The 26,309-nt window shown below is 42.6% G+C and overlaps 1 protein-coding gene across 1 annotated transcript in view; it reads left to right on the top strand.

Moving 5' to 3' along the window:
• The window catches only part of MTUS2 (microtubule associated tumor suppressor candidate 2), a 393,542-nt gene that overhangs the window by 241,507 nt on the left and 125,726 nt on the right, over positions 1-26,309 (top strand). The window contains 1 exon segment of the mRNA XM_006894071.1: positions 19,478-19,576. Coding sequence (XP_006894133.1) covers positions 19,478-19,576 — 99 coding nt within the window.

The following is a 26,309-nucleotide window of genomic DNA, read 5'->3' as shown; positions in this document are numbered from 1 at the left end:
TTTTGCATTCTAATGGGTAGACAGTTAATCACTTACTACCTCAGGAGAAAGCTCTGATACAGGTTCAAACTGCTGTGCAAACCAATCTGCCAGTTAGGCTAGATGATCTGGCTGTTAAAATGATGCTCAAAGTAGATAGAGATGCTGCTTGGCGTGTTTGGCAGGCTTCTGTTGATGAATCACAGCACAAACCCTTAGGATTCTGGATCAAAGCCCTGCCATGCTCTGCAAAGAACTACTCCTTTTAAGAAGTAGCTTTTGGCTTGCTCCTGAGCCTTAATAGAGATGGAATGTTTAACCAGCTAGGTAGCCAGAGCTACTCATCATGAACTAATATCTAACCCACAGAATCATAAAATTAGACATTAATAGCAGTATTCCATCATTTAACAGAAGTGATGTATACGAGGTTGTGCTTTAGCAGGATCTGAAGACACAAGTACATTATATAAGGAAGTGACCCAAATGATTATGGTTTCCATCCTTGTTACTCTACCTTCTGTCTCCTAGTTAGCACCTATGGCTCCATGAGAAGTTCCTTCTGGTCAGTTGATCAAGGATGAGAAAACTTGTGTTTGGATTATAGATTGTTGTTGTTGTTGTTGTTGTTGTTGCTAGGTCCCATCAAGTTGAACATGACTAATAAAGGCACTATGAACAATAGACCCTTCCCTATCCCATACCATCCTCATCATCGCTGACACACTTGAGCCATATAGTCACTATGTCAGTCCATCTCTCTGGAGGTCTTCCTCTCCTTCCCTGATCCTCCATCTTTCCACACATGATGTCTGTCCCTTTCCAAGGAACAGCCTCACCTAGCAATTTATCCCAAGTATGAGAGATGAAAGCTTTATCATCTTTGCCTCCAAGGAGCACTCTGTCTTCATTTTTCCAAAGACATATTTGTTCTTTTGGAAATCTATACAATATTCAGTACTCTTCTCTAGCACCACAACTCAAAGGCATCACTTATTTTTTTTTTTCGCATCCTTATTCATTGTCCAGTCTTCTGATGCATAGCAGATGATTGCAAAGACCATGGCCGAAATCAAACTCACCCAAGTGTTCAAGTAGATATCATTGCTCTTAAATATTTTGGAAAGGTCCCTGACAGCAGACTTTCTCAATGCAATCTGTCTCCTGATTTCCTGACTGCTAGTACCAATGGTGTTCTGCACAATATTCAGGCGTAACTTGCAAGTGGATGGCCAAAACACTATAGCCCCTTTATCTGACCCCTCTACAGGACAGTTGTTGTTGTTGTTATGTGCCATCGAGTCGTTTGCGACTCATAGTGACCCTATGTACAACAGCCCTAAACCCTGCTCTATCCTGTGCCAATCGCACTGCCTCTGACACACCCATCCTGATAAAGGGAAATATCCTCCCAGTGGGCAAAACTTCAAACAGTAAACCTGGTTGTTTCTTTTACATGGAAAAAAAAAATACATGATTGTACACTGATTCATAGGGCTGTGGCCAGTGATTTGTCTGGATGATTAAGGACATGAAAAGAACTTGATTGGAAAATTGGTGACCAGTAGATATGGGAAAGAAGCTTGTGGATAGGTCTCTATTGAAGAGTCCAAGATATATAGGTATTTCTGTCTCATGCGAGTATTCACCAAACAGTGACCTAAAGCAGACAAAAATTTTGACAGTCAGATGGATAAGATGACACATTCTGTGCAAACCAATCAGACCCACTTTCCAGCCCATGGGTCGCTGCCCAGTGAGCTCATGACCAAAATGACCCTGGGAGCAAGAATACAAGTTAAACATGGACTCAGAAACATGGATGTCCACTCATTAGGGCTAACTTGGCCACAACCACTGCTGACTATCCAATCTGCCAGCCGTAGAGACCAATACTGAGTATTCAATATGGAACCATTCCCTGAGGTTTTCAGCCAGCAACCTGGTGGCAGGTTGATTACATTGGACGGCTTCCATCATGGAAAGGGTAGCATTTTGTTCTCACTAGAATAGACACTTTCTCTGGATGCAGATTTGCCTTCACTGCACTCAGTACTTCTTCCAAAATCACCAACTGTGGATTGACAAAATGCCATACCCACTGCCACAGTATCCCACTTGGCAGTTCTTCAGATAAAGGATTCACTTCATAGAAAATGAAGTTTGGCAATGAGACCATGATTATGGAATTCACTTTGGAACTGTCCATAGACCCAGAAGGTTGAACAGAACAAGGAGATGCTGCATGCTTTACAATGAGAACATTTGTGTGTCAAAGTGTACCTTTTCACCACGTGTATTCATTCTTATTTTTAGAAAGTACTTCATTTTACTTGGATCCATAATCAATGCCAGTAGAAACAGCAATGAAGAAATCAAATGATGCTTTGCAATTGGAAAAATCTACTGCAAAGGACCTCTTCAAAGTACCTGTTCAAGTAACATCAAGAATGTCCTTTGTAAAGGATCTCTTCAAACACCTTTTAAGGTCACTTGGAGGAGTAACTGGTTCAAGGTTACTTGATCCAAGCCATGGTATTGGCTGGTATCAGCCTCTTCAGGGCTGAATTTGAATTGCTAGAATAGCTTTAACTTACATATTATTGTGAAGCTAGTTGAGAACCAATAGTAGATTTGGGGGAAAGAGGCCCCGAATAAGCAAAGCACTCCTTAAAAAGAGAAACAAGGTAGGAGGCATCTCACTCTCTGATTTCAAATTCTACTACACTGCCGTGGTGGTCAAGACAGCTTGGTACTGGTACAATGACAGACGCATAGATCAATGGAATAGAATTGAGAATCCAGAAATCATCCCATCTACCTATGGCCAACTGATTTTTGACAAGGAGATGAAATAAGTTGAGTGGGGAAATGACAGTCTTTTTAATAAATGGTACTGAAAAAATTGGAAAACTATTGGCATAAAACTCAAGCAAGATCCACACCTCACTCTGTACATAAAACCCAACTCAAAGTGGATCATGGACCTAGGACTAAAACCAAGGGCTATAAACTTCATTAGAGAAAAGCTTGGAAGAACTCTAGAAGTCCCTAAGCCACAACATAAACAGCCTTCCAAGCATCCTATAAAATCTACAACCAAGAGGGGATAAAATAGATGAATGGGACCTTCTAAGAATCAAATCCCTGTGCGCATCCAAAAACTTCTCCAATAGGGTAAAAAGAGAAGCCACAGATTGGGCAAAAATACTTAGTGATGACATGTCAGACAAGGGACTTATATCTAGAATTTATAAAATACTCAAGCACCACAAGATAAAGGTAAATAAACTACTTGAAAAAATGGGCACAGGATATGAACAGACACCTCACCAAAGAAGACATTCAGATGGCAAACAAACACATGAAGAAACGTTCAAAATCCCTAGCTCTAAAAGAGATGCAAATCAAAACAACTATAAGATCATCTCACCCCAGTAAGAATAGCAGAATTTAACACAACAGCAAACATTAAATGCTGGCAAGGTTGTGGAGAAACTGCAACCACTTTGGAAGGCTGTATGGCATTTTTTCAAAAAGTTTCAAATTAAAATACCATTTGACTCAGCAATTCCACTACTGGGAATATACTTAAAGAAACCATAACCACCACCCAAGCAGATATATGCACACCCATGTTTATTGTTGCATTGTTCACAATAGCAAAGAGCTGGAAACAGCCAAAGTGCCCATCAACAAATGAATGGATAAAGAAGCTGTCGTATATTCACACAATGGAATACTATGCTGCATTGAAAAACAAGGAACTCATGAAATATTATAAAAAATGGGTCACCCTGGAGGTCATTATGCTGAATGAAGTATCTCAATCACAAAAGGACAAATATTGCATAATACCACTGTTGTAAAATGGGGCTGACATCGGGGTTGAGGGAAGACTGAGAAAGAGGGGTTAAATAATATATACTGCATTGAAAAAAGATAAAGGAGAGAACTGTTTAAAAGGGATATGTGATTAGGTATTATTGTCGTGACAAGAGTCCAGAGTGAAGGCCGCACAGTGGAGTGGACTTGGGGGCTGGGATTGTATAACAATGAAAGAATTTTTCTTTTACTTTTCAAAGAGAAGAGCAAATTAAGGGAGAGGGGATGGACAGGGAGAAAAGTGCAACAATTAATGAATGGAAACCCTAAGTCTCTGTAAACATTCATTAAAATGAATTTTTTAAAAAAAGAAAAAACTTTTGAGGGATAAATATAGACAGTAAATGTGAGACCTGTACTTTGGCATTTCAGTCACCAATTATTATTAATGCATCTTGATTTCATACTGAATTTCAGCCAAAGTTGGTAGAAATCCTCAGTTCAACACTGGCAAACAAATACTCCTTGAAGGAAGTGCAACCAAGGAGCTCCTCAAAGGGAGGGATAGTGAAACTTCATCTCATTTACTTTGAGCATGTTGTCAGGAAGTACCAGAGCTTGAGGAGAGACATAGAAATTTTAGAGGGGTTAGTGAAAGAAAAGACTCTTCAGGAGACAGATTGACACAAATAACTACAATTGTGGGCTTGAGCGTGACAGAGATGCTAAGGACAGTACAGGATAAAGCACAATTCAGATCTGTTGTTCATGGGGTCACTGTGGGTCTTAGTTTACTCAGTGGCATCTAACAACAACAACAACAACAACCAGCTATTGTGCACATTGTACAGATGCACAGTGTACATCTGGCAATACCAATGTGTGAGCCAAGAGCAGCACTGGTTTTAATGATTTTTTTTTAATGTCAACTTAGTTGAGCCATGATGCTCAGTGGTTTGACACTTATGTAACTAGATAACTTCATAGTTATGTAATGATTTAATTAAACAGTTGTGTAGCAATGCAGTTTGGCAGTTATGTAATGATGTAATCCATCAGTTGTATAATTATGTGGCTTGGCAGTTCTGTAATGCAGTCATCCTCCATTTTATGAACTTATGTGGTCATCTTCCATTTCCACCCAAGACTGATTTTCACATAATGGCCTGGCCCTTGAAACCTAGCCATGTTGATAAGTAAAGAGTAGGTGGTGTACAAAATGCCACAGAATGATCCAAGTAAAGGGGGAAATGTATTTCTCTTTCTATGTGCTGACTTTCAAATGTGTTCATGAAAACAGCAGCTAAGATAATATTCATGGATAATTTGGGAAATATTATAGGATGCACTTACGTGGGCAGAGAAGAATTCATTTATAAAAAGACTGTGACTCACCTTGATGTTGTCCTCAGAGGAGGCAAACCACCCGCAGGCTAGTGTGAAACCTTTAATTTCATAGCAATGTCTCAAAAGTAGGGCAGAGACATCCTAAGTCTCATTTAAGAGTATTTTCCCATCTTGTGTCTAAAAGGTTACACAGCTAGTCTTTTGCCTATTCTGCTTGTGAGCCTAGAGAACCTGCAGGAGGTAGGTCAGAAGTAATTCATGACAATGGCCTCACAAAGTTAAACTTGCATCGTCCTTTAGACATTTGCACATTTCACAAATCCCCATGCTCAGAAAAGACATTTTATGTAAATTGCTATCCTCACGTAGCTCAGAATTGTAAGATGATAAGCACTGAATTTTTAATCTCCTGTCAATTATGTTTAAACTTTTACTTTTTTTTTTTTTTAAGGTAGTCTAGTTGCATTATCAGAGCTCTGGTAACCTAGTGGCAAGAATCTGCACTGCAATCTCAAAAGCACATAGTTAAAATCCACGGCTGCTCTGTGAGAGAAGGATGGGCAGTCTCCTCCTGTGCAATTTACAGTCTCTGAAAACCCACTTGAAGATGAGCTGTGAGTCATTTCTCTCCCAGTGGTACACAACAACAACAGCTGCACCATGGTTAAGCATTCAATGACAAAACAAAAAGTCTTGATGTTTCCAACCCCCCAAGCAGCTTGACAGGGGACAAGATCTGACAGCCTGTTCCCATAAAGATTTAAAGCAAACAAAGAAAGAGCCAAACCTAATACTCTAAAGGTATTTCCTACTTGTAGAAATCCTACAAGACAGAGAAGAATGTCCCATAGAGTTTCTACGGTTGTAAATATTTGTGGAAGCAGATTGCTTTATCTTTCTCCCATGGAGCAGCTTCAGTTCAAACCACTAACCTTTTGGTCAGCAGCCAACTACTTTAATCATTGGACTACCAAAACGCTGTCTGTGGCCCTGTTACTGTTCCATTTATGATTGTTTCTGTGGAGTTGATTCTGAGTCATAGCCTCCATATATAAGGGAATGAAACATGACCCAGTCCTCACAGCAGCACTCTGATGTAGCCACTGTGATAATCACTCATTTTACACTGGAAGGAATAAAACAAAAAAAAATCCACAGCACTGCCGTTTAGTCAAATAGGACTCATAGTGACCCTTCATTGTTTTTCTGAGGTTGTGAATCTTTTCATTTGAAAAGATTTGAACTGCTCACCTTGCAGTTGTCAATCCACAACCTCATGTACCACATCACAGAACCATTGAGTAATCTGAAGTCACATAACTAAGTACTTGGTAGAGGTGTATGTCTATGTCTAGTCCCTTAACCACTAGCTGAATAATCTCCCCATTTGATCTTTTACTTGTTTCTACCTCCTACTCCAAACTAATAAATATTAGCAACCACAGATTCTATTTTATAGCAGCAATTATGTCAGTTATGAGTTATAATTTAAACCATTAAGCTATTTATGTGTGAAAAAAGTGCATTGAAATTATCATAAAAGATCATACTATGCTGATTTTTAAAAAAAACTTATTACAAAATTGATTTTCTAAAAAAAAAAATTGATTTTCTTAGCTATCTAGTGCTGCTATAACACAGATGCCACAAGTAGATTACATTAACAAATAGAAACAATTTTTTTTCACAGTGTAGGAGACTCAACATCAACAAAATAACTCATTATTATTGAATTGACCCATATCTGACCCTCCAGTGGGTTTTCAGAGGCTATAAATTGCAGCTGGTAGATTCAAACCACCTACTTTGGGGTTGGCAGATCAATTCCTTAACTACTAGGCCACCAGAGCGTTCTTTTTTTTTCTACCCTAGAAATAATTTTTTAATTATTATTATTAATTTTAATAGACATTTACAGAGGTTTTGGATTTCCATTCATTCATTCATTGCCGCACTTTTCTCCCTGCCCACCCCTCCCCACCAGCTTGCTTCCCCCTCCAAAGAGAAAAAGAAAAAAAAAATCCTTCATTAGTATACAATTACCACGTCCCTTCCCCCCCACCCCTCACCCCGAATACACTTCTCTGTGCAACCTTAATTCTGGATTCCTGTGCTAACCATAATACTCAATCATATATCACTTCTAATCTGTTCTTTCCCTCATCTGTTTCAATACAATATACATAATTTATCCAGTTTTTTCTGTTATACCCCAACCCAGAGCTTTCTTAGGAGACTTGAAGCCTATGTTGAGGGCACCAACTAGAGAGAGAGGCTTCCTCTCCATCATCTTAGGGGACAGGCCTGTATATCCTTTTAGCATCTGTTGGCATGGCATCCCTTGGCAACGTTCATGTGTCTTGGCATCAGTCTTCCCCAGGGTCTAGGAGGTTCTCAGCACAGGGATCACAGGACTAAAGGGTGCACTCCACTCCCAGGTCTTCTTTCTTGGTAGGAGTCAGATCAGATCTCTCTTCTGCTCACTTCTCTTTACTTTCATCTCTTATAAGACAAAAAAGATAGGACTCAAAGTTTTGATTTGAGTAAGAATGGTGACATGAGAGCAGAGTTTGAGTCATGCCATCTTGTGCAACCCTCTCTAATAGTGCCTCAGGAATATATGTTGTTGTTGTTATGAGCCTTCAAATTGACTATAAACTTGAATGTAAAAGGTTGTGGTTTATAATACATATCACAGAGTGTAAGATAAGTACATCAGATCACATAATGGAAGACACAGCTCTGTGACTCATGGCCTAGTTGAGGTGATACATATTTTGAGAAGACACAATTCAGTCCCTGATTTTACTTTTACAAGTCAGCGGAAAATAAGACAAACCAAAAATGGAACAAAAAGACTTAAACATCATACCTCAAATATTGAAAAAAAAAATTGGCCGTGCAACCACTGTGGAAGGCAGTATGGCACTTTCTCAAAAAGTTGCAAATAGAGATACCATTTGACTCAGCAATTCCACTACTGGGAATATACCCCAAAGAGACCATAACTGACATCCAAGCAGATACATGCACACCCATGTTTATCGCGGCTTTGTTCACAATAGCAAAGAGTTGGAAACAACCTAAGTGCCCATCAACAAACAAATGGATACAGAAGCTGTGGTATATTTGCACAATGAAATACTATGCTGCACTGAAAAACAAGGAACTCATGCAATATTATTCAAAATGTGTGACCCTGGAGGACATTATGCTGAGTGAAGTATCTCAGTCACAAAAGGACAAATACTGCATGGTGCCACTATTGTAAAGCAGGACTGACCTCGGGGTTGGGGAGAGACTGAGAAAGATGGGTTCAGTAATGTATACGGCATTGAAACAGATGAGGGAGAAACCTGTTTAAGAGAGAAAATTATTAGGTATTTTTGTCATGACAGGAGTCCAGAGCGAAGGCTATCTAGTGGAGTGGACCTGAGGGGATTGTAAAACAATGAAAGAATTTTTCTTTTACTTTTCCAAGAGGGTAGTGTACTAGGGGGGAGGGTTGTAAATTTTCATTGAAATTAATAATAAATTTTAAAAAAAGAAAAATAAAAAAATTGGCCAATGAATGTATAAAATGGTGTTCAATTTATGAGTATTCATAAAAATGAACCTCAAATAAAACTCCAATAATAAGTACATTCAACAAAGGGAAATAGTTCTCAAATCTAACTTCCCTAAGTGTTGAAGACTGTTGACTGCTGACTGCACCAGCCTGTCAAACCAAGATGTGAGGTCACCAGTACAGATGTGTCCTGCAGAGAGACAGTGGATGAAGCAACACTGCAGTCACAGAGAGGACAGCCAAGCCAAGGTCAATGTCAACAATGGAGGTCAGCCCCCTGCGGCTAGCGAATCTCACTCTCCACTGCACACACTCATCTCATGCTGAAGGAGAATGGTTTCATTCCCACTCCTCACCTCTGTAGGTAATAGAGAAATGGGGTTGGCCAGGTGCCACATGCAGTAAGCAATAAGCAGCCTATGTACCTGGAACACGGAAAGTGTTTCCCTAATAAAGGAGGAGAAACTGGGACAGGGAAAAACTCAGTCATCCTTGTATTATCAGGGAATGGTCTAGACCAACCAGCTCTGATTAGACCTTCCCAGTGGAGGGCGGAAAGCCATGCAATAGATTGATTTCTGACTCTCCCAACTATGAAGACTTAGTGCACAAGGGCCTCCCCTCAATCACTGGTGGGAAGTGTGGAAATGGGTACCACCTCTTTGGGAAATAGGTGTTACCTGGTAAAGTGGAAATGCACATATGCCATCATGTAGGGATCACATATGTGCACCAAGGGACACACGTAAGTGTGCTCATAATCAATAAAATCTGGCAGTGAAAAAAATTCCTGTTTCCATCATAGTAGGATAGATGGCAGTGAGATTGGCTCAGAATAGAGCAGGGTTCAGAGCTGTTGTATATAGGGTTGCTATGAATGGCAAGCCACTCAACGGCATAAAACGATGACAGGATAGATGACCACACTGTGGTATATGTATATGGTGAACCGAGATTTGGGGGTGATGAGAGTGAACAAGAGGCCAGTGTTCCAATAGATGATGAACATTACAAATGCAGTGTGCCATAAAAATTGAGCAAAAACAGAAGACATAAAGTGCCTCCCAAGGCCCAGCCATAGTCTCTGGGAACATGAGGATCAGTTGGAATGAGACTGTGTCCCAAAGACAATTTTCCATGTCCAATTTGATGATTGGAACCTGGGGTCTTAAAAGGCTTGTGCCATCTAAAACGCACTGATTGGTCTCCAACCATCTCTTATTGGCGTCTCCTTTTCTGCAACAAAGGTGAATGAAGAAAAGCAAAGATACACAGAAACATCTAGGGTGGAGTTTCTCCTCCATCTGCTCTCCAAGAACGTGCCATCCCTTTCATATCTTCTACCTTTGTGCACATAGCAATGGCGGCTCAGTGGTAGAATTCTTGCCTTCCATGTAGGAGAACTGGATTCGATCCCAGCTAGGGACTTCATGTGCAGCCACTTCCCTTCTGTCAGTGGAGGCTTGCATGTTCTATGATGCTGCAGAGGTTTCAGCAAGACTTCCCAGCTTAATACAGACTAGGAAGAAAGGCTTGTCAATCTACTCCTGAAAGAAATCAGCCAGTAAAGTTCTTATGGATCGCAGCAGTCATGAGGATGTTGTAGGACTGGGCAGTGTTTCGTTCCACTGTGACATGGATCACAAGTGGAGAGTGGATTCAGCAGTACCTAGTAGCGGCCTTCCTTTGAATCATGTCCTACTACTTTACTATTTATGCTTCACACCTCAGTTCAAAGGTAATCTTCTGGGTGAAGCCCTCCTGGCTTCCCCTTCAAGCTCCCTGGAAGAATTTCTGCTTCAGACCTTTGGACAGGAACTTGTTACATTACTTGTTCAGTAGCCAGTGATGTTCTACAGACAAGGATTTGCTTTTTTTTTTTTAATCTCAGAATCTCCAGTCACTATCAGGTGCAATGTAGCCACTCAGTTAATGATGCTGACTGAATGAGTGAATGCATAACTGAATGCTTCCAATCTGTCAGAAGAAGAGCCCTGGCACTATAGTAGTTAAGTGCTAGGCTACTAACCAAAAGGTTGGAAGTTTGAACCCAACATCTGCTCCACAGGAGAAAGATGTAGCAGTCTGCAACAGTGGGTTTATGCGCCCTGGAAATTGTGAAAGTGGGGCAGGATCAGGCAGGATTGGGGTCTTCTTCTTTTGTACATGGGTCTGTCTGAATTGAAGCCGACTTGGAGGCACTTAACAGTAACAACCACCTTTACAGAAGCTGACTTCCTCACCTTTCTCCCACGGACCGGACCAGTGGGTTAGAACTGCTAACCTTTTGATTAGTAGCAGAGTGATTAACTACTCTGCCTGAGTCAGAATTGACTGGATGGCAATGCATGTGCTTTGATACAAGAGCAGCAGATCACAAGTCTTCTTCCTGTGGAGCCCCTGGGTGGGGTCAAACTGCTGACCTTTCTGTTAGTAGCAGTTCTGTTGTCCACAGAGTCACTGTGGTAACCAACCTGATGACCCCTAGCAGTAGGAACATAAGTGTCATTTCTGCCCGCCTCTGAGCACATATCACAGTGAATGGTGGTGACTTAGGGACAAGCTCGTAATGATAGAGACCTTCCTTAATCGCCTTTGTAATCCTAGATGCAATGTCTATGCTGGCTACCTGCAGTGAGTGGTTGTCGAAATTGGCATCTTAAGTAGGTTAAAACCTAGCCTTTTCTCCAGCTCAGCCCCAAATTCACACTGTTCTCCTCATGAACTCCATTCTTCATAGCATCATATATTCCTTTAGCTGATTAAAATTTTTCCTTTACTAATGGCAACAATAAACTCCTTTTTCTTTTTTTCTCTTCTGGTAAAACTGTTGAATTCACTTTTTCTCATTCACATTTCTTTTTTATTTGATATATTCTTACCAAGATAATGTTCCTCCCCACCCACGCATATACCCCACATTCTCATGGAGCCCTATAAATCATTCCCAAGAAAGTCCCCCATTTAGTTTATGGAGGACATCAGACTCCATGCTTCCCGATTACATTAGTCATTGTGTTCTAATCACGTCTTCCAGGATTCTGGATCCTAACTGCTCATATTGTTGCCTTTCCCCCCGGTCTTTCTCCACTTTTCTGCCATGTACTTGATGCACTCCTTATCTGGGGTGACAGGTAGGGTAGGGGTGAAGGATTGGCCCTTCCGGAGCAAGAACATAAGACAAGTTTGGGGATAAAGTCTATACTCATCTCTTTTTACTTATTCTTTGTTTTTCTCCTCTTTTCTTACTTACACAGAAATTCATTTATAGGATTTTTTCAGGCTTTTAGATGTGTGGTGAAGTTGTTGTTGTAATTATGTGCTGTCGAGTCGCTTGTGACTCATAACAACCCTATGTACAATAGCTTTAAACTCTGCTCTATCTTGTGCTAATCGCACTGCCTCCAACACACCCATCCTGATTACCCCAGTCACTTAAACAATCCACCTCATAGAGGGTCTTCTCCTCCTGCGCCGTCCCTCCACCGTCCCAAGCATGATGTCCCTTTCCAAGGACCAGGTCCCTCCTTACAACATGTCCAAAGTATGTCAGACAAAGCCTCAGAATCCTTGCCTCAAAGGAGCAGCCCGGTTTAACCTTCTCCAGGATGAATCTGTTTCCTTAGCAGTCCATGGTACATTCAATACTCTTCTCCAGCACCACAGCTCAAAGGCATCAATTCTCCTTCTATCCTTCCTAGTCATTGTCCAACTCTCTGACACATAACAAGTGATAGCAAAGACCATGGCCTGTATTAGATGCACCTTATACTCCAGAGTGACATCATTGCTCTTTAATACTTTGGAGAGGTCCCTAACAGCAGATGAGTCTGTTAAAATCCTTGGATTTGGGGTGTTTTGTTGTTGTTGTTTGTTTTGGTTTGGTTATTTTTTACCAATTTAACCTGCTTCTTTATAAGAACATTTTGGTACAGTAGTTTAAGTATAGTTCTACTAACAAAAGGTTGACAGTTCAAATTCACCAGCCACTCCTTTATAAAAAAAGAGGAGGTGATCTGATCCCATAAAGACAATGCAGGGAGCTCTGACCGCCTAGTGGCAAGAAACTGCACTGCAATTTCAGTGGCATTCAGTTTGAATCCACCAGCTGCACTGCAGAAGAAGGGTGGAATTCCTCTCTGGTGCGATTAACTGCCTCTGAAAACCTGCCGGAGGCTCGGCTGTGGGTTGGTTCTGACTCTGCTACACACAGCAACCACAAGAAGACCCTATGAGCAGGCCTACTTTGTCCTATGGGGTAGGAGTTAGAAATGACTCAATGGAAGTGGGTTTGTTTGTTTCTTGATACAGGAACTTTCGTGATGTGATGGGGTAAGTGTTGGGTTACTAATGAGGTCAGTGATTCAAATCCATGAGCAATTTAACAGTAGACAGATGAGGCAATCTGTTCCCATAATGATTTACAGTCTTAGAAACCCTTTTGGGGCCATTCCACTATGTCCTCCAGGGTTGTTATGAGCCATATTTAACATAATTTTAATGGCAGTGGGATGTTTATTTTTATTTTTAATTTTTATTTTCTATTTATGAAAAGGATTATATCTTTCATCTAGCCATTATCTTAAATGTATTTATTTAGATGTGCTCCATGAGCCTTGCAACTTAGCCATCATCATTTGCCCTTTCTTTGTTTTATTTCATTAACTTTTTACCATACTTTGAATGGAAGTTCACAGAGCAAATCAGTCCTTCATTCTGTTGTGCATGCAGACCGGGTTCCACAGCATTAACCACAGTGTGCATGCTGCGGCAGCACCCTTCCCTCTTCCTCGCTGTGAGTCTCATTTCCATTCATCCCTCTGACCTTCCTTCCTTCTGATCTTTCTCCCCAAATAAATGCTGCTCTTTGATCATATGTGATTGATTGTTGCAAGTGGTATGTGTGACGTTATTGTTCTCCTTATAAGCATTTCTGTGGTTCGACTGAAAGGTGAGTCACAGGAATGAGTCCAGTTCTGTACTCAAGGGGTGACTAAAGCTTTAGGCTCAGGGGTTCCACCAGTCTCTATCAGACCAGGAGACCTGGTCTCATTTTGTTGTAAGAGGACAGCCTCATCCTCAGAGCATACTCAGCAATTTTTTTCAACCTTAGATTTTTTTTCTTCCCCCCCCCCATTCTCTTCCTTTATAACTATGAGATCAAGCAAACAATAGAGATTAAAATATTAGGGAGACAAACTCTTTTTTTAAAAAACCTCCATGTAGTATCTATTTATTAAATGCTTGATTATGTGCTTTGCAAAAAAAAAAAGTTTATTTATTGCTCCCCTCTCCTTGTTAACCTCTGACGTTGTTTCCTTCTGTGTTTAAACCATTTCTTATTTGGGTTTGTTTGTTTGTTTAATATTCGTTATCTTATCCCGTAATTGTACTTTTGTAATTACATTACTCCACAGTATTTGTCCTATTTCATCCATGTTATGCACTTGCTCATTAATTCTTGATCATTTTTTACTCAATTTACTCATTGCTAACAAGTTGGAACCTACACATAACTGGATCCTCCAGTGAGTTTTCAAAGCTGTAAATTGCATGGGATGAGGCTTCGCATCTCTCTCCTGCAGAGCAGATGTTGGATTCCAACCAGCAGAGAGGTGTCACTTCCAGGTCAGAAGTTCAACTCCCTCCAGACTATACCCTGAGGGTGATGCGTGATCCTCCACTGTGTGAATGCCTCAGTGTTTCTATAGCCATTTATCTGTTGCTGGGCCTTTGGGTCAGCCCATACTTTTTTTATAAGCAGCTATAAAGACACATTTGCCTATAATGACTTTTGTTCTCCTGGCTCTGGTGCACGTGGTCTTTGTGAAGTTCCTCTGAGTCACTGTTGGGTTATTGTCTGACCCAGGACAACTCCATGCACAATAGCCCCCAGTATTGCCTGGTCCTGCGCCACCTTCACAGTCGCTGTCCACCCACCAGTCTTCCTCGCGGCCACTGTGTATTCCAGGGGCCTTCCAACCTCAGAGCTCGTCCCATTACACTACACCAGAGAGCATACCCTTAGGATCCCTGAGGTTCTCATTAGCTCATTTTCAGAAGTAGATCACCAGGCCTTTCCTTCTAGTCTGTCACAGTATGATCTTTGCCTTAAGTGTCCATAACAATCAGACATAAGACACTTTTATGACATCCAGTTCAGGAATGACAAATACTGAGGGCTTTTCTCCACTGTCACTAAAACCACTGGTGTCTCTGTGGAAGGCCTCTGTCAGGTGACAGCCTTAGCTTCTATGCTGAATGAAGTTTACAGAGTGATGGTGGTACCTTTCAACTCAGCATTTAGGGTGTTTTGGCTGCCCTTTCAGTCTAGTCCGATTCAGATAGATAGCAATGCTCTCTGGAACAGGATCAGTTATCATTAGTTGCCTAGTTTGAATAAGCTCTATGGACTTCTCCTTGGATATCAGTGGGAAGCTGCCACCACCCCTCCCCAGCTCCTCCTACCACCTTCTCTTCTTGCCCCAAAGGACCCTGTGGCCGAACTCAGTATGCAGGTGTTGGGGGTTGTTTGTGCGTGTTTGTGCACATGTGCTTGTGTATGTGTGTGTGTGTGTGTGTGTGTGTGTGTGTGTGTGTGTCCTAATATGAGCTCTGTCTCTCTGTAAGCATAAAGTGTATTAGGAGTCACTCAACACTTTTCAGTTTTAGGTCTTTTTTGTTTATTGTGGCTTGGATCTACATTTATAGAGCAAATGAGTTTTTCATTTAACAGTGTATACACATTTGGTTTTGTGACATTAGTTGCAATTCCTATAATATAATAGCACTCTTCCCACTTCTTCCCTGGGTTCCCCTGTTCCATTCATCCATCTTTCTGCCTGTTCTGCCTTCCACATTTTATTTTTCAGAAAATGGTATTCTTTTGGTTCCATATGATTAACTATTCTGAGGTGCACATTCTTACAGGTGGTTATGGTTCCTTTCATAAGCTCGTCTGTTGTTTGAATCACTTCCCCTACCCCTGTTGTGTGTCATCGAACCAGATCCAGTTAGCACAGATAGCATAGGAGGAGATTGCCTCTCCTTCTCCAGCGGAGTATCTGGTGGATTCAAAATGAGCACCTCTGGGATTGCAATGCAGCTTCTTGCCATTAGGCCACCAGAGCTCCCTATACCGTCTGTTACTGCCATCTAATTGATTGCACCTCACGGTGGCCCTGCATCGATTTCTAGGACTGTAAAGCTTCACAGGAGGAGACTGCCCACATTCCACCCATGGAGCAGCTGGTGGATCTGAACCACTAACCTCTTGCTTAGTAGCCTGGCATGTACATCTTCTTTGCCACCAAAAAAAAAAGTTGCTTTGAGCAATGTATGCCCTCCTGAGAGAAAATCATTGGTATTTATTTATGTAGTAAGAAGTTGTTTACTTATTTTCTCCTTTGACTGGCATTCTGTTATTCAGTTCTTATTTGGTTGCAAGTTATAGAAATTCAGTTTAAACTGCCTTAGGCCAATCAAGAAGGGAGGGAAGGAAAAGGAGAGAGAGGAATACTTTAGAGAATGGTAAAACTGTGCCTTGGAAATTTTGGGCATGTTGTCAGGAGGGGCCTTTCTCTGGAGAAGGATGTCATGCTTGGAAAAGTAGAGGGTCCATGAAAAATAGGAAGGCTCTCAATGAGATGAGTTTACACAATCGTTTCAACAGTGAGCACAAACATAGCAGCAGTTGTGAAGATGAAGCAGGACAGGATAATTTCATTCTGTTGGAAGTGAGGTGGGACAGTGACTCGATGGTACCTAACAGCAGTAAGTGCAAAATCCAAGAGGTAATGCTGATTTCAGGTCAGGCTGTATCCAGATGATTGGACAGAGTTGCTGTAAATGTGTTTCCATTGTAAGATTTTCACTTTGTAGAAAATTAATTCAAACTGCCATCAGCAAAAAAGAAAAAAGATGAGAGGTAGAGTAATATGTGTCTTCTATAATTAACAAATATATAGAGAATAACTTTGGCTTCAGGTTAGGCTGTATCCAGGTACACAAGCAGAGTCCATGAGTTTGTATCCATCTTTTAGCCCTTGTTCCTTCTCAGTTGGCTTCTTCCTCAAGTGGGACAATAATGACCAACTGAAACTCCAGGCTTACATCCTGCCAGGGATGCAGCATAAAGACCCCTCTTCCGAAAATTCCTGCAAAATTCCCAGGGTTGACCATCCTTGTCTCAATCTTTTTCTTTTTTGCTCCATCACATGATGCAGTGCCCAGTGCTGCAGAGCTGATTGGGTGGATCTGGGTCACATGCTGACCTCCAGATCCAGGAGTGTCCCACCAACCACAAGAAGTAAGATGAAGGGTGGGATGGTTTCTTCAGGTCATTGTGAGTGCTGTTAAATTAGTCTAAGTCTGCACAGGGCTCCAGTGGGTCAGAGATGTTGAGGACGGCACAGGATAGGACAGTCTGTTGTTCATAGGGTCATTATGAGTCATGTTCGACTCAATGGCACCTAACAGCAACAAGGGCAAATGGAAGCTCTGGTGGCCTGTAGTGGACAAGGAGCTGTTCTGCCAGCCAAAGGCAGGCAGTTAGAATCCACTAGATGCTTCACAGGAGAAAGATGAGCAGTCTCCTCCCATGCAATTTACAGCCTCTGAAAACCCATAGAAGTGTCAGTTATGAATCAGTAAGGAGTCAGCACACAACAACAATAACAGAGGAAATGACTGGGAGCCCTAATGGCCTGTGGGTTAAGCATAGTGACCTACAGGTCAGCGGTTGGAAGCCACCCATTCAAGAAGCCATCATGCAGTAGCAAGACGAGGCACCTTGGTTACACATCCTCCAGGACAGACTTGTTTACCTCTTTTGATGGCCCACGGGATATTCAACACTTTTCTCCAGCACCACAATTCATCAGTATTGATTCTTCTTTGGTCTGCCTTATTCATTTACCCAACTTCCAGATGCAAAGGAAGCAATTAAAAATACCATATGCTTACATCAGACACAGTCTTGGTCTTTAAATTGACCTCATAATACATTTTTTTTTACTGTTAAAATGTGGGAGTGTAATGAATGCCATAATACAAAACATGTTACAGATGATTGAATGGAGCTCCAATTTGTTCTGTAAACTTTAATTGAAAGCCCAAGTAAAAGTGAAGAATAGGGAAGAATCCTGTTAGTTCTTAAAGATACAAATAGAGTTGCCACGAGTTGGAATTCACTTCTAGGATCTGGCTTGTTTTTTCAACATGATTTAAGAGCCGAAAGTCAGTGGACAAGGAGAAGAGCAAGTGACAGGAGTTTAGTGTAACTGCCTCCCTCTTCAAGTCCCTAGAAATGGTCCCTCCTGGACACTATATGTAAGAACACATACATGTCTAAATAATCTCTAATAGTATTTTTAAAGAGCTGTAGAGGTAAACATCCACATATTTTAAGATACTGATGTTTTAAAACTACAGGAGAGTGAAAGATACTGTAAGCAAATTTCTAAGTAAATGAAAGACTGGAAAATATAACTTACATAAATCCTGAAGCATAATGCATTGCATGTTGTGTTGCTGAACACATGGACAGCCGTTCAAATCCATCTCAAGATAAAGGTGAGGCCGTTTGCTCCTGATCTGATTACAGCCTTGAAAACTTGATGGAGGGGCACTTTGAGTCAGAATTAACCCACTACTGGTGGGGTTTTTGTTTATGTGAAGAGCTCTCTTACACATCAATGTGAAAAATGGAAAGAGCACTTATTTAAGCAATCCACAGATGGAATGCACATGATCCATAAGAATATGGCTTCTGTCTGGCGGGAGCATACATGTTAGCAGCGTATGGAGTATGGAGGAAGACTTGTGCCAATCTCTGTTGGCTGGGAGTGTAGATTAGTGTAGACTTTCAGAGGACAACTTCTGTCTAGTAATAGTCTGGCACAGCAGTGGTTCAGTGGTAGAATGCCCACCTTCCATGCCTGAGACCTGGGTTCGATTCCCAGGCAATATAATTCATGGAACACTACCACCCATCTGTCTGTCATTAGAGGCTTGTGTGTTGCTATGATGTTAAACAGGTTTCAGCAAAGCTTCCAGAGTAACACAGACTAGCAAGTAGGACCCGGTGATCTGCCCCCATAAAGATGGCAGCTATGAGACCCTGTGGGGTGTTTCTTCTCTGTCACATGCAGTGACTGTGATGGGGAATCCATTCGACAGCACACACCTAACAAATACCACTGCCCCACGCAGTTGGGCCAACTCCACAGGGCCCTGGAGGCTCAGCTGCAGCTCGGAAAGCTAAGGCTCTCTGGGTCAGCTGTGCCCAGCTGCATGGAAATCAATTCGAGTCAGACCCCATTCCCTGTGGAGACTCACCCTCATACTGAAGTCATTAGCAGTTATATTCCACTAAGCATCTTTCTTCACCTTCTGACAAATTGTTTATGTGCAAGGAGGCAGACCAACGAGACTGGGGGCCAAGGACAATGACATTTTAATTTCCAGGTGATTTGTCAGGGTCAGTAGGGTGGCAGTGACTTTCAGGGAAGGAGACCTTTGTCATCTAAGTAGGGTGTTTACCATCCCCAGTCACTCTAGATGCAGCTCCTTGCTGTGAACTAGCCTGTCCTTCTTCTCATGGGGGGGGGGGGGACGGTGACCATAGCAACAAATCACCCAAATGTTTCCTTTAGTCCCATTTGCCTTTTGTTAAGCTGCCCTTGCTATAAACTGCTTCTATAACTGTCTGTTGTGACTGGTGTCCTTTCTTTGTTGTTTCTTTTCAACACCACACAGGAACAAAGAAGGAAGCACCAAGGGACCAGGATGCTCACAAGCCTGCTGTGTCCTCACCCAAGAGGACCCCAGCATCAGCCGCCAAGCTCCACTCCCCAGGTATGGAAGCACCTTGTCTGTTAGGGGGAGAGACTAGAACTGGGAGCATAGTGCATTCAAGTATCATCTGCGGAGCAAATGCACAGCTAGAGTCCAGGCCTGTGTCTGTGCTTGGCATCCCCAGACCCACCGCCCCTGGGCCTATTCCACCTGGAGATGACCCGACAGGACATAACAGAACTGCTCCTGGGGTTTCCAGAGGAGCTCTGGTGACACAGTGTTTTACGTGTGGCACAGCTAACCAAAAGGTCAGCAGTTTGAATCTACTAGTCGCTGAGGAGAGGAGATGGAAAGGGAGAGGGAAGGAGAGAGGGAGAGGAGAGGAGAGAGATGAGTCTGTCTCCAAGGGGAGGGCCACCATGAATCAGAATTGACTTGAAAGTGGCAAGTTCTAGGCATCCCAAAGCTGTAATCTACAAAAGAAAGAGGTCTGGGGTGTAGTGCATACATCAAAGGATTCACAGCACCACTGGTTCCAGTGTCCTCCCATTTAGACTTTTACAAGTCAATCCTTTTACAAGTATTTGGTTCATCAGATCCTGGGGGATTATTGCATAGCTCCACATGATACCTGTTGTTGTTGTTGTTGTTTGCCTTCGAGTACAGCATGACTCATAGGGACCCTATGAACAAAAAGGCCTGAAACCCCACTACAACTATGGACATTTATCAAAGTTCATAGAGTTTCCAGAGGCATGTTATTTAGGAAGCAGATGCCACTTCTGCATATGCATGTATTTTGGGGAGAGACACATTTTAATTCATGGCCCACTTTAACCTCAACTCGGAACAAAATGGAAAACGCACTTGCTGTGAAGTAATTCCAGCTCCTCTGGGCTCCTGAGGCCGTGAGTCCTCAAGTGAAGAGACTGCTTCATCTCCCCCCCACCCCCCACCCCACGCAGCAGATCCTAGGTCCAGACTGTCATCTGTTCATCCATTTGATTTACACACCCTCCAGCACCATGGCGCCTTCAGTGTAGAACAACAGTGTACAATACAACGACAGGAGGGGTTGTTTAAAACACAGAAATAGTATCAACAGTAGTAGCTAATGTTTAAGGTCTTCTTACTGCAGTCCGTGCATCATTCTAAGCTCCATAGATGGATAAACTTGCACTATGTCCTAGATAACTCTTGATGTAGATGCTGTTTTCAGTCTTTACCTGTGAGCAAACTCAGTCACAGATATTTCTGTTGTTTCCCCTCAAATCCTAGGTGATAAATAGTAGAGCTGTGAGTTTAGCCAATCTCAATCCCAAACCTTAACCATTACTCTGTGAATTCAGGAGCCCTCACACTCAGCTGCTAATGGAAAGGTTGGCAGTTTGAACTCAGCAGTCGCTCCACAGGAGAAAATACCTTGTCAGCTATTTGTGTAGAGATTACAGCCAGTCTCCCAAGGCTTCTAGCCAAACAGTAGACAGGTCTGTGAGGTGAGCAGTAACACAAGGGAGGTGTGTACTCCCTAGAGCAGTCAACTAGGTGAGACAGACGCTTACAGCTCAGATGGCAAGAAGGGACAGTAAAGAAGGATTGGTGGAAATGGGAGACACAGGGAGGGAGTGGGAAGTGGATGTTATATTTTAGAGATCGCAATCAGTATCACCAAACAAAATGTATTTTTAATGTTTATTCTATCTGTCTATCTATCTATCTATCGTGGGGGGTTGTTGTTTCTTTAACAGGAGGAGGTTGCCTATCTTGCTCTCAAAGGGCAGCTGGGGGATTTGAACTGGCAGAGAGGACTGCCCTTTGATTTAGTGGTGGTGGCATAATCCAAAAGTGATACCTCTTTGTGAGTTCAAATCCACTAGCCACTCTGTAGGGGGAAAATGAACAAATTCCTTCTATGTGATTTTCAGCCTCCAAAAACCCACCAGAGGGTCAGCTCTGAGCTGATTCTGACTTGACAACAGTGAGTTGAATTGTATACCAAAGATATTCATGAACCAGACTCTCTACTGTCAGTTCTGACTTGTAATAACCCTCCAGTGGGTTTCCGATGGGCAAGGGGAGATTGCCCATATTTCTCCCAACGAAATGGTGGAGTTGAACCATGGGAGCAGAGCTGTGTTTTTTTTTTTTAGCAGAGACTACATACTACCCTGAATGTGCCTGATCTCATCTGATCCTGGAAGCTAAGCAGGGTTGGGCCTCGTTAGTACTTGGATGGGAGACCACCTGGGAATACCAGGTGCTGTAGTCTTTGAAAGCAGGAGTGGCATCCACTTTCTAAACAGCATGTCTCTGGAAATTCTGTAACTTTGAGAATTGATGATAGTTATAGAAAGGCTTCAGGCCTTCTGTTCATAGTGTTGCTATGAGTCATGCTCAACCTGACAATAATCAACAATAACATCACCACCACTAGAGCTCTGATAAAAACCATTGTTGTTTTGTTGTTATGTGCCATCAAGTCAGAATGGACTCATAGCTGACCCTCCAGTAGGTTTTCAGAGGCTGTAAATCACCTCTCTTTCTCATGACCAACAGCTGATGGATTGAAATCACCTGCATTTGGGTTGGTGAGGTAACTCCTTCCTGATAAGCCACCAGAGCTCCCGAAAGACTACAGTCTTGAAAATTCTGTGGGGTTTAACAAGTCTTTCTGAGTTAAAATAAATAGGCAACAAAGCCAGATAAAACCTAGAAAGCCGCACAGCAGTTCTGCTTTATCACGTGACGCCACTAAGAGTCAGAATCTCGATGGCACTGGCAGTGCCCTTGCCAGGAAGCAGGGAGAGCAGGGTGGTTGGACGAACGTGACCACTTCTGGTTAACTGAACGCATGGGCACATGAGGTTCAGGGGTCAGAACCTGGTGCCTAAGAGGGTGGGAGTCCAGTCCAAGGACAGCCCCCTTGCTGGATGAAAAAGAAAGAAAAAGGAAGCCCATCTGTAGAAGAAACTTTGCTATACTTCTGGATGTGAGAGATAAGGAAAAACACTCCCTAAAGAGATCCCTGGGTGCCCTGGTGGTGCAGTGGTTAAAGTGTAAACACTCTGTCTTTCGTGTCACTGTCAGTCAGAACTGATGACGCAAACCTGCCACCATCCAGTTAGATCTGACCCATAGCGACCCTCCATCAGCTATCCTGAGCCATAAATCTTAACGGCAGGACCCCGACTGCCCACCTTTCCCCTGTGGGGGGCAGCTGCTGGTGGGTTTGAACCACAGAGCTTCCATTAGCAGCTGAGCAAACAATGCACTGCACCACCAGGACTCCTTGGCTCTGCAGTGGGTAGGAATTCCTAGTGTCCCTGGTGGCACAGTGGTTAACACTCAACTACTAACACAAAGTCCATTTTAACCTGCTGATTGCTCCCCAGGTAAAAGATGTGGCCAGCTGCTTTCCTAAAGTTTAATGCAAACGGTTCTGTCTGGCATCTGCAGGAAAGCCTGCAGTGCTAGTCCACTCAGTGATGCCTCTGAAGAAAGGCCTGGTGATCGACATCTGAAAATTCAGCCTTTGAAATCCCTGTCAGTTCTTGAGCTCCTCGTGTGCACGTGCCAGGCACCCTTCTCAAGGAGGCAGCAAACTCATTAGGTGCTTTTCAGTAAACCAGGAAGCTATCAAAGTTGTGTCCTGTAATTTTGTTCCCTCTTGTTTACAAGTGTGAAGGTCACAGGCCACCCCCGATGTTACAAACATGCAGCTCCTGAGCTGCACCATTTGTTTCTACATTAGTTCAGCTTTCTAGCTGCCCGGCCATTGGAGTGCCCTGGAGGGTGGCTGGGTGGCAGCACATGCATTTTTTATGTTGTCTTTCCATTTTCAACAGCTGTGTTCGCCCGAGTGCTCAGCCTTTGCACGCACAGAGTTTCATATGCCTCTGTGGGATATGAGACGGGACTTTTCCTGGGGCCCAGCATGGTCAGTGTCACTGTGACAATGGGGCATCTTCCCCGTCTTCTCCAAATCCTAGTTACGTGACCAGAAAGATGGCCAAAAGAAGTGGTAATCAAGGCACTATTTATTTTTTGCTTTTTATTGTGATCTGATTGAACATTGACAGAGCAGACCAGTGTCCCATTCAGCAGTTCATACACGTTATATTTTATGACATTAATTACAGTCCCCACACTGTAACAGCACTTTTCCTACTTCCTCTCTGTGTTTCTCATTTCTACTAATTCTTATTTCCTACCCCTTTCTGCCTAAGCTTTCTCCAAAGATGGATGCTGCTCTTTTGATCTCAAATAGTTGATTGTTCTAAGGCGTGCATTCCTCCCTGGTATTATTCACTTTAGAGATCTGCCTGTTTAGCTGAAAGATAAGCCACAGGGTGAGTACAGTTCTTGGCTTAAAGGGTATATTTTAGAGATAGAAAGAAAGAGAGAGAAAAAAGGAAGGAAGGAAGGAAGGAAGGAAGGAAGGAAGGAAGGAAGGAAGGAAGGAAAAGGAAAGGGGCTCAAATTAATTACTGTCAAGTCAAGCTGACTCATAGCCGACCCTCTGGGTTTTCAGGCTGTAAATCACACAGGCAAAGATTGCCCATATATGAAAGGAGCAGATGCAATGTGGGATGGCTGAGTCTGACTTCTAAACATTTCATAAAGGGGAACTGTCCTTTTAAGTAATATCCAAAGCAGCATATAGATAGCTCCTTGGTCAGCCATGCCCATGCTCCTACACCTATTTCCACCAATCACTGGTTTTGATATTCATTATTGACTCAGACTTTACTCAAAGTTGTGGTACCAAGAGTGGAGTTCATTAGGGAAGTAAGTTGGAGAGTGGAGGAGGCAAAGAATATCACCCAATGCAAGTCCAGGTATTAGCCCAGAAGTCCCAAGACAGATCAATAGCAAATCCAATTCCTCAATTAGTAAAAGCCCCAATGGTCAGCTTTTTCTTCCATCATCTGGCAAGAACAACAAAAACTTTAACTGTGGCCTTTATCTGAGAGCTCCTTTGTTTACATCTTGCCATAGTTTCTCCATAGCAATGCCACAGTCTCTCCACCACCATCACTAGTGTGTCACCAGGATCTCACTCTGGTCTTTCTCTCACCAGGATCTCACTCTAGTCTTCCTCAAATCTTACTGCCCAGTGTGGGAAACAGTCTCTCTTATCCTGGTCCCACAGCTATTAATGATTTGCAAGACCATGTGTCTACAATTAAGGTAGCTGGAAACCAGGGGGACCAATGTAATGGCTAGAAAAGCCAATGTTAAGCTAACACCACACCATTTTCTCACTTGGAGTCACTGGTGGATATAAACCAACTGAGAGTACTGCTTAGCAGCACACCTCTCTACAGACTACACCACCGGAGCTTTCCTTAAGAGATTTAGTCTTGGAATCACCACTGTCTCTTCCAGTCAGCTTGATCTTTTCTTAAGATTTTTAAATTATATTTCCCATTTTTTCTCCCCTTCTGTCAGGACCTTCCATTGGAATCCCTTTGAAAGCAGCCAGAAATGATAGCTTGGTAACTTCCAGCTCTTCTGGTTACAAGATTGTGATGATTAGGCCTTGTGTGGTCCATTAAGTCCTGTATCTCTCTTTGCTCCAAATGGGGAGAGATCTATATAGTTGGCTCATGAACATTTAGGCAGTAGGGGATGGATGGTCTAGATTTTTAAGAAACCAAAACCTGGGTAACTTGGAAGAGATGTAAGAGTCAGCAGTGCATTTAAGTGGGAGAGCAGTGGGTGGGAGTCAGAAGACCTGAGCTGCAAACCCCACCCCCCATGCACCCTGGACTGCCTGTGGGCAGGGAGGTCCCTTCTTCCTTTCCACTTCCCTGGACTGCCCCTTACAAAGAGCCCTACTGGTGCAAGCGGTCACCTGCTAAGCTGCAAACTGAAAGGTTTTAATCCAGCTTTGCAAGATAAAAGGCATGGCAACCAGCTTCCAGGATTACAGCTGAGATGATAGAACCCCCAAAACTATGACCTTCCAACACACCTCAACTCTGGTAATGAACCCACCCTACCCCTCTCCCAAAGTAGCTGTCAGTCAAACCATTAGACAAGCCTATGGAATGAATGACAACATCAGGCAAGAATGTACTCCTCAGTGTATTCAATTCTATGAGACCAAAAAGGCAGCATTTGTCCCAAACCAAAGAGACAGGAAAGAATGAGTGGGAAAAGGAAACACATGGAAGACATGGGAAAGGCACTGTTACATTGAGGGGATTGCAACCATGGTCACAAAGCAAACTGATGAATTGAGTGGAAAACTAATTTGCTTTGTAAACTTTCACTTAAACTATAGTAATTAGGGGTTTGTTTGCAGGCTGAGGGGCAGATGATAGCCAAGAAAACTCTCTGAGGCAGTCTTACTTTGTCACATGTGGTCATTGTGAATTGTAACACCTTATAACAACAGTAACTTCACCCTTCATCCACAGGGTGGGTGCACCATGAATATTGCTGACTATTTGGATGCCTCATGAGACGATCGACATGAGATGTGTGTGTGAAATCAGATCTGTCTGTAGGGCCTGAAATGACACCGATCGCATATTGCACATATTGGTCATTTATTTCGTATAGAGAGCTCTGGTGGCGTAGCCCATAGGGTGTTGTGCTGCTAACCGAAAGGTGGTACCTCTCTCAGGGTTCAAATCCATCAGTGGCTCTAAGAGAAAAAGATGGACAATCTCCTCCTACAGCCTCAGATACTCAGTGGAGGATCAGCTATGGAACATGCCAATTGAATAATTTTTGGACTAGGGTAATGAGGATAGGTGTGTTGGAAACAATAAGATTGGCACAG

The sequence above is a fragment of the Elephantulus edwardii genome, unplaced genomic scaffold, assembly GCF_000299155.1.
Source record: "Elephantulus edwardii isolate Elephantulus edwardi_28Jun2011 unplaced genomic scaffold, EleEdw1.0 scaffold00134, whole genome shotgun sequence".
Classification (NCBI taxonomy): Eukaryota; Metazoa; Chordata; class Mammalia; order Macroscelidea; family Macroscelididae; genus Elephantulus; species Elephantulus edwardii.
This window is presented reverse-complemented; position numbering and strand designations above follow the sequence as displayed.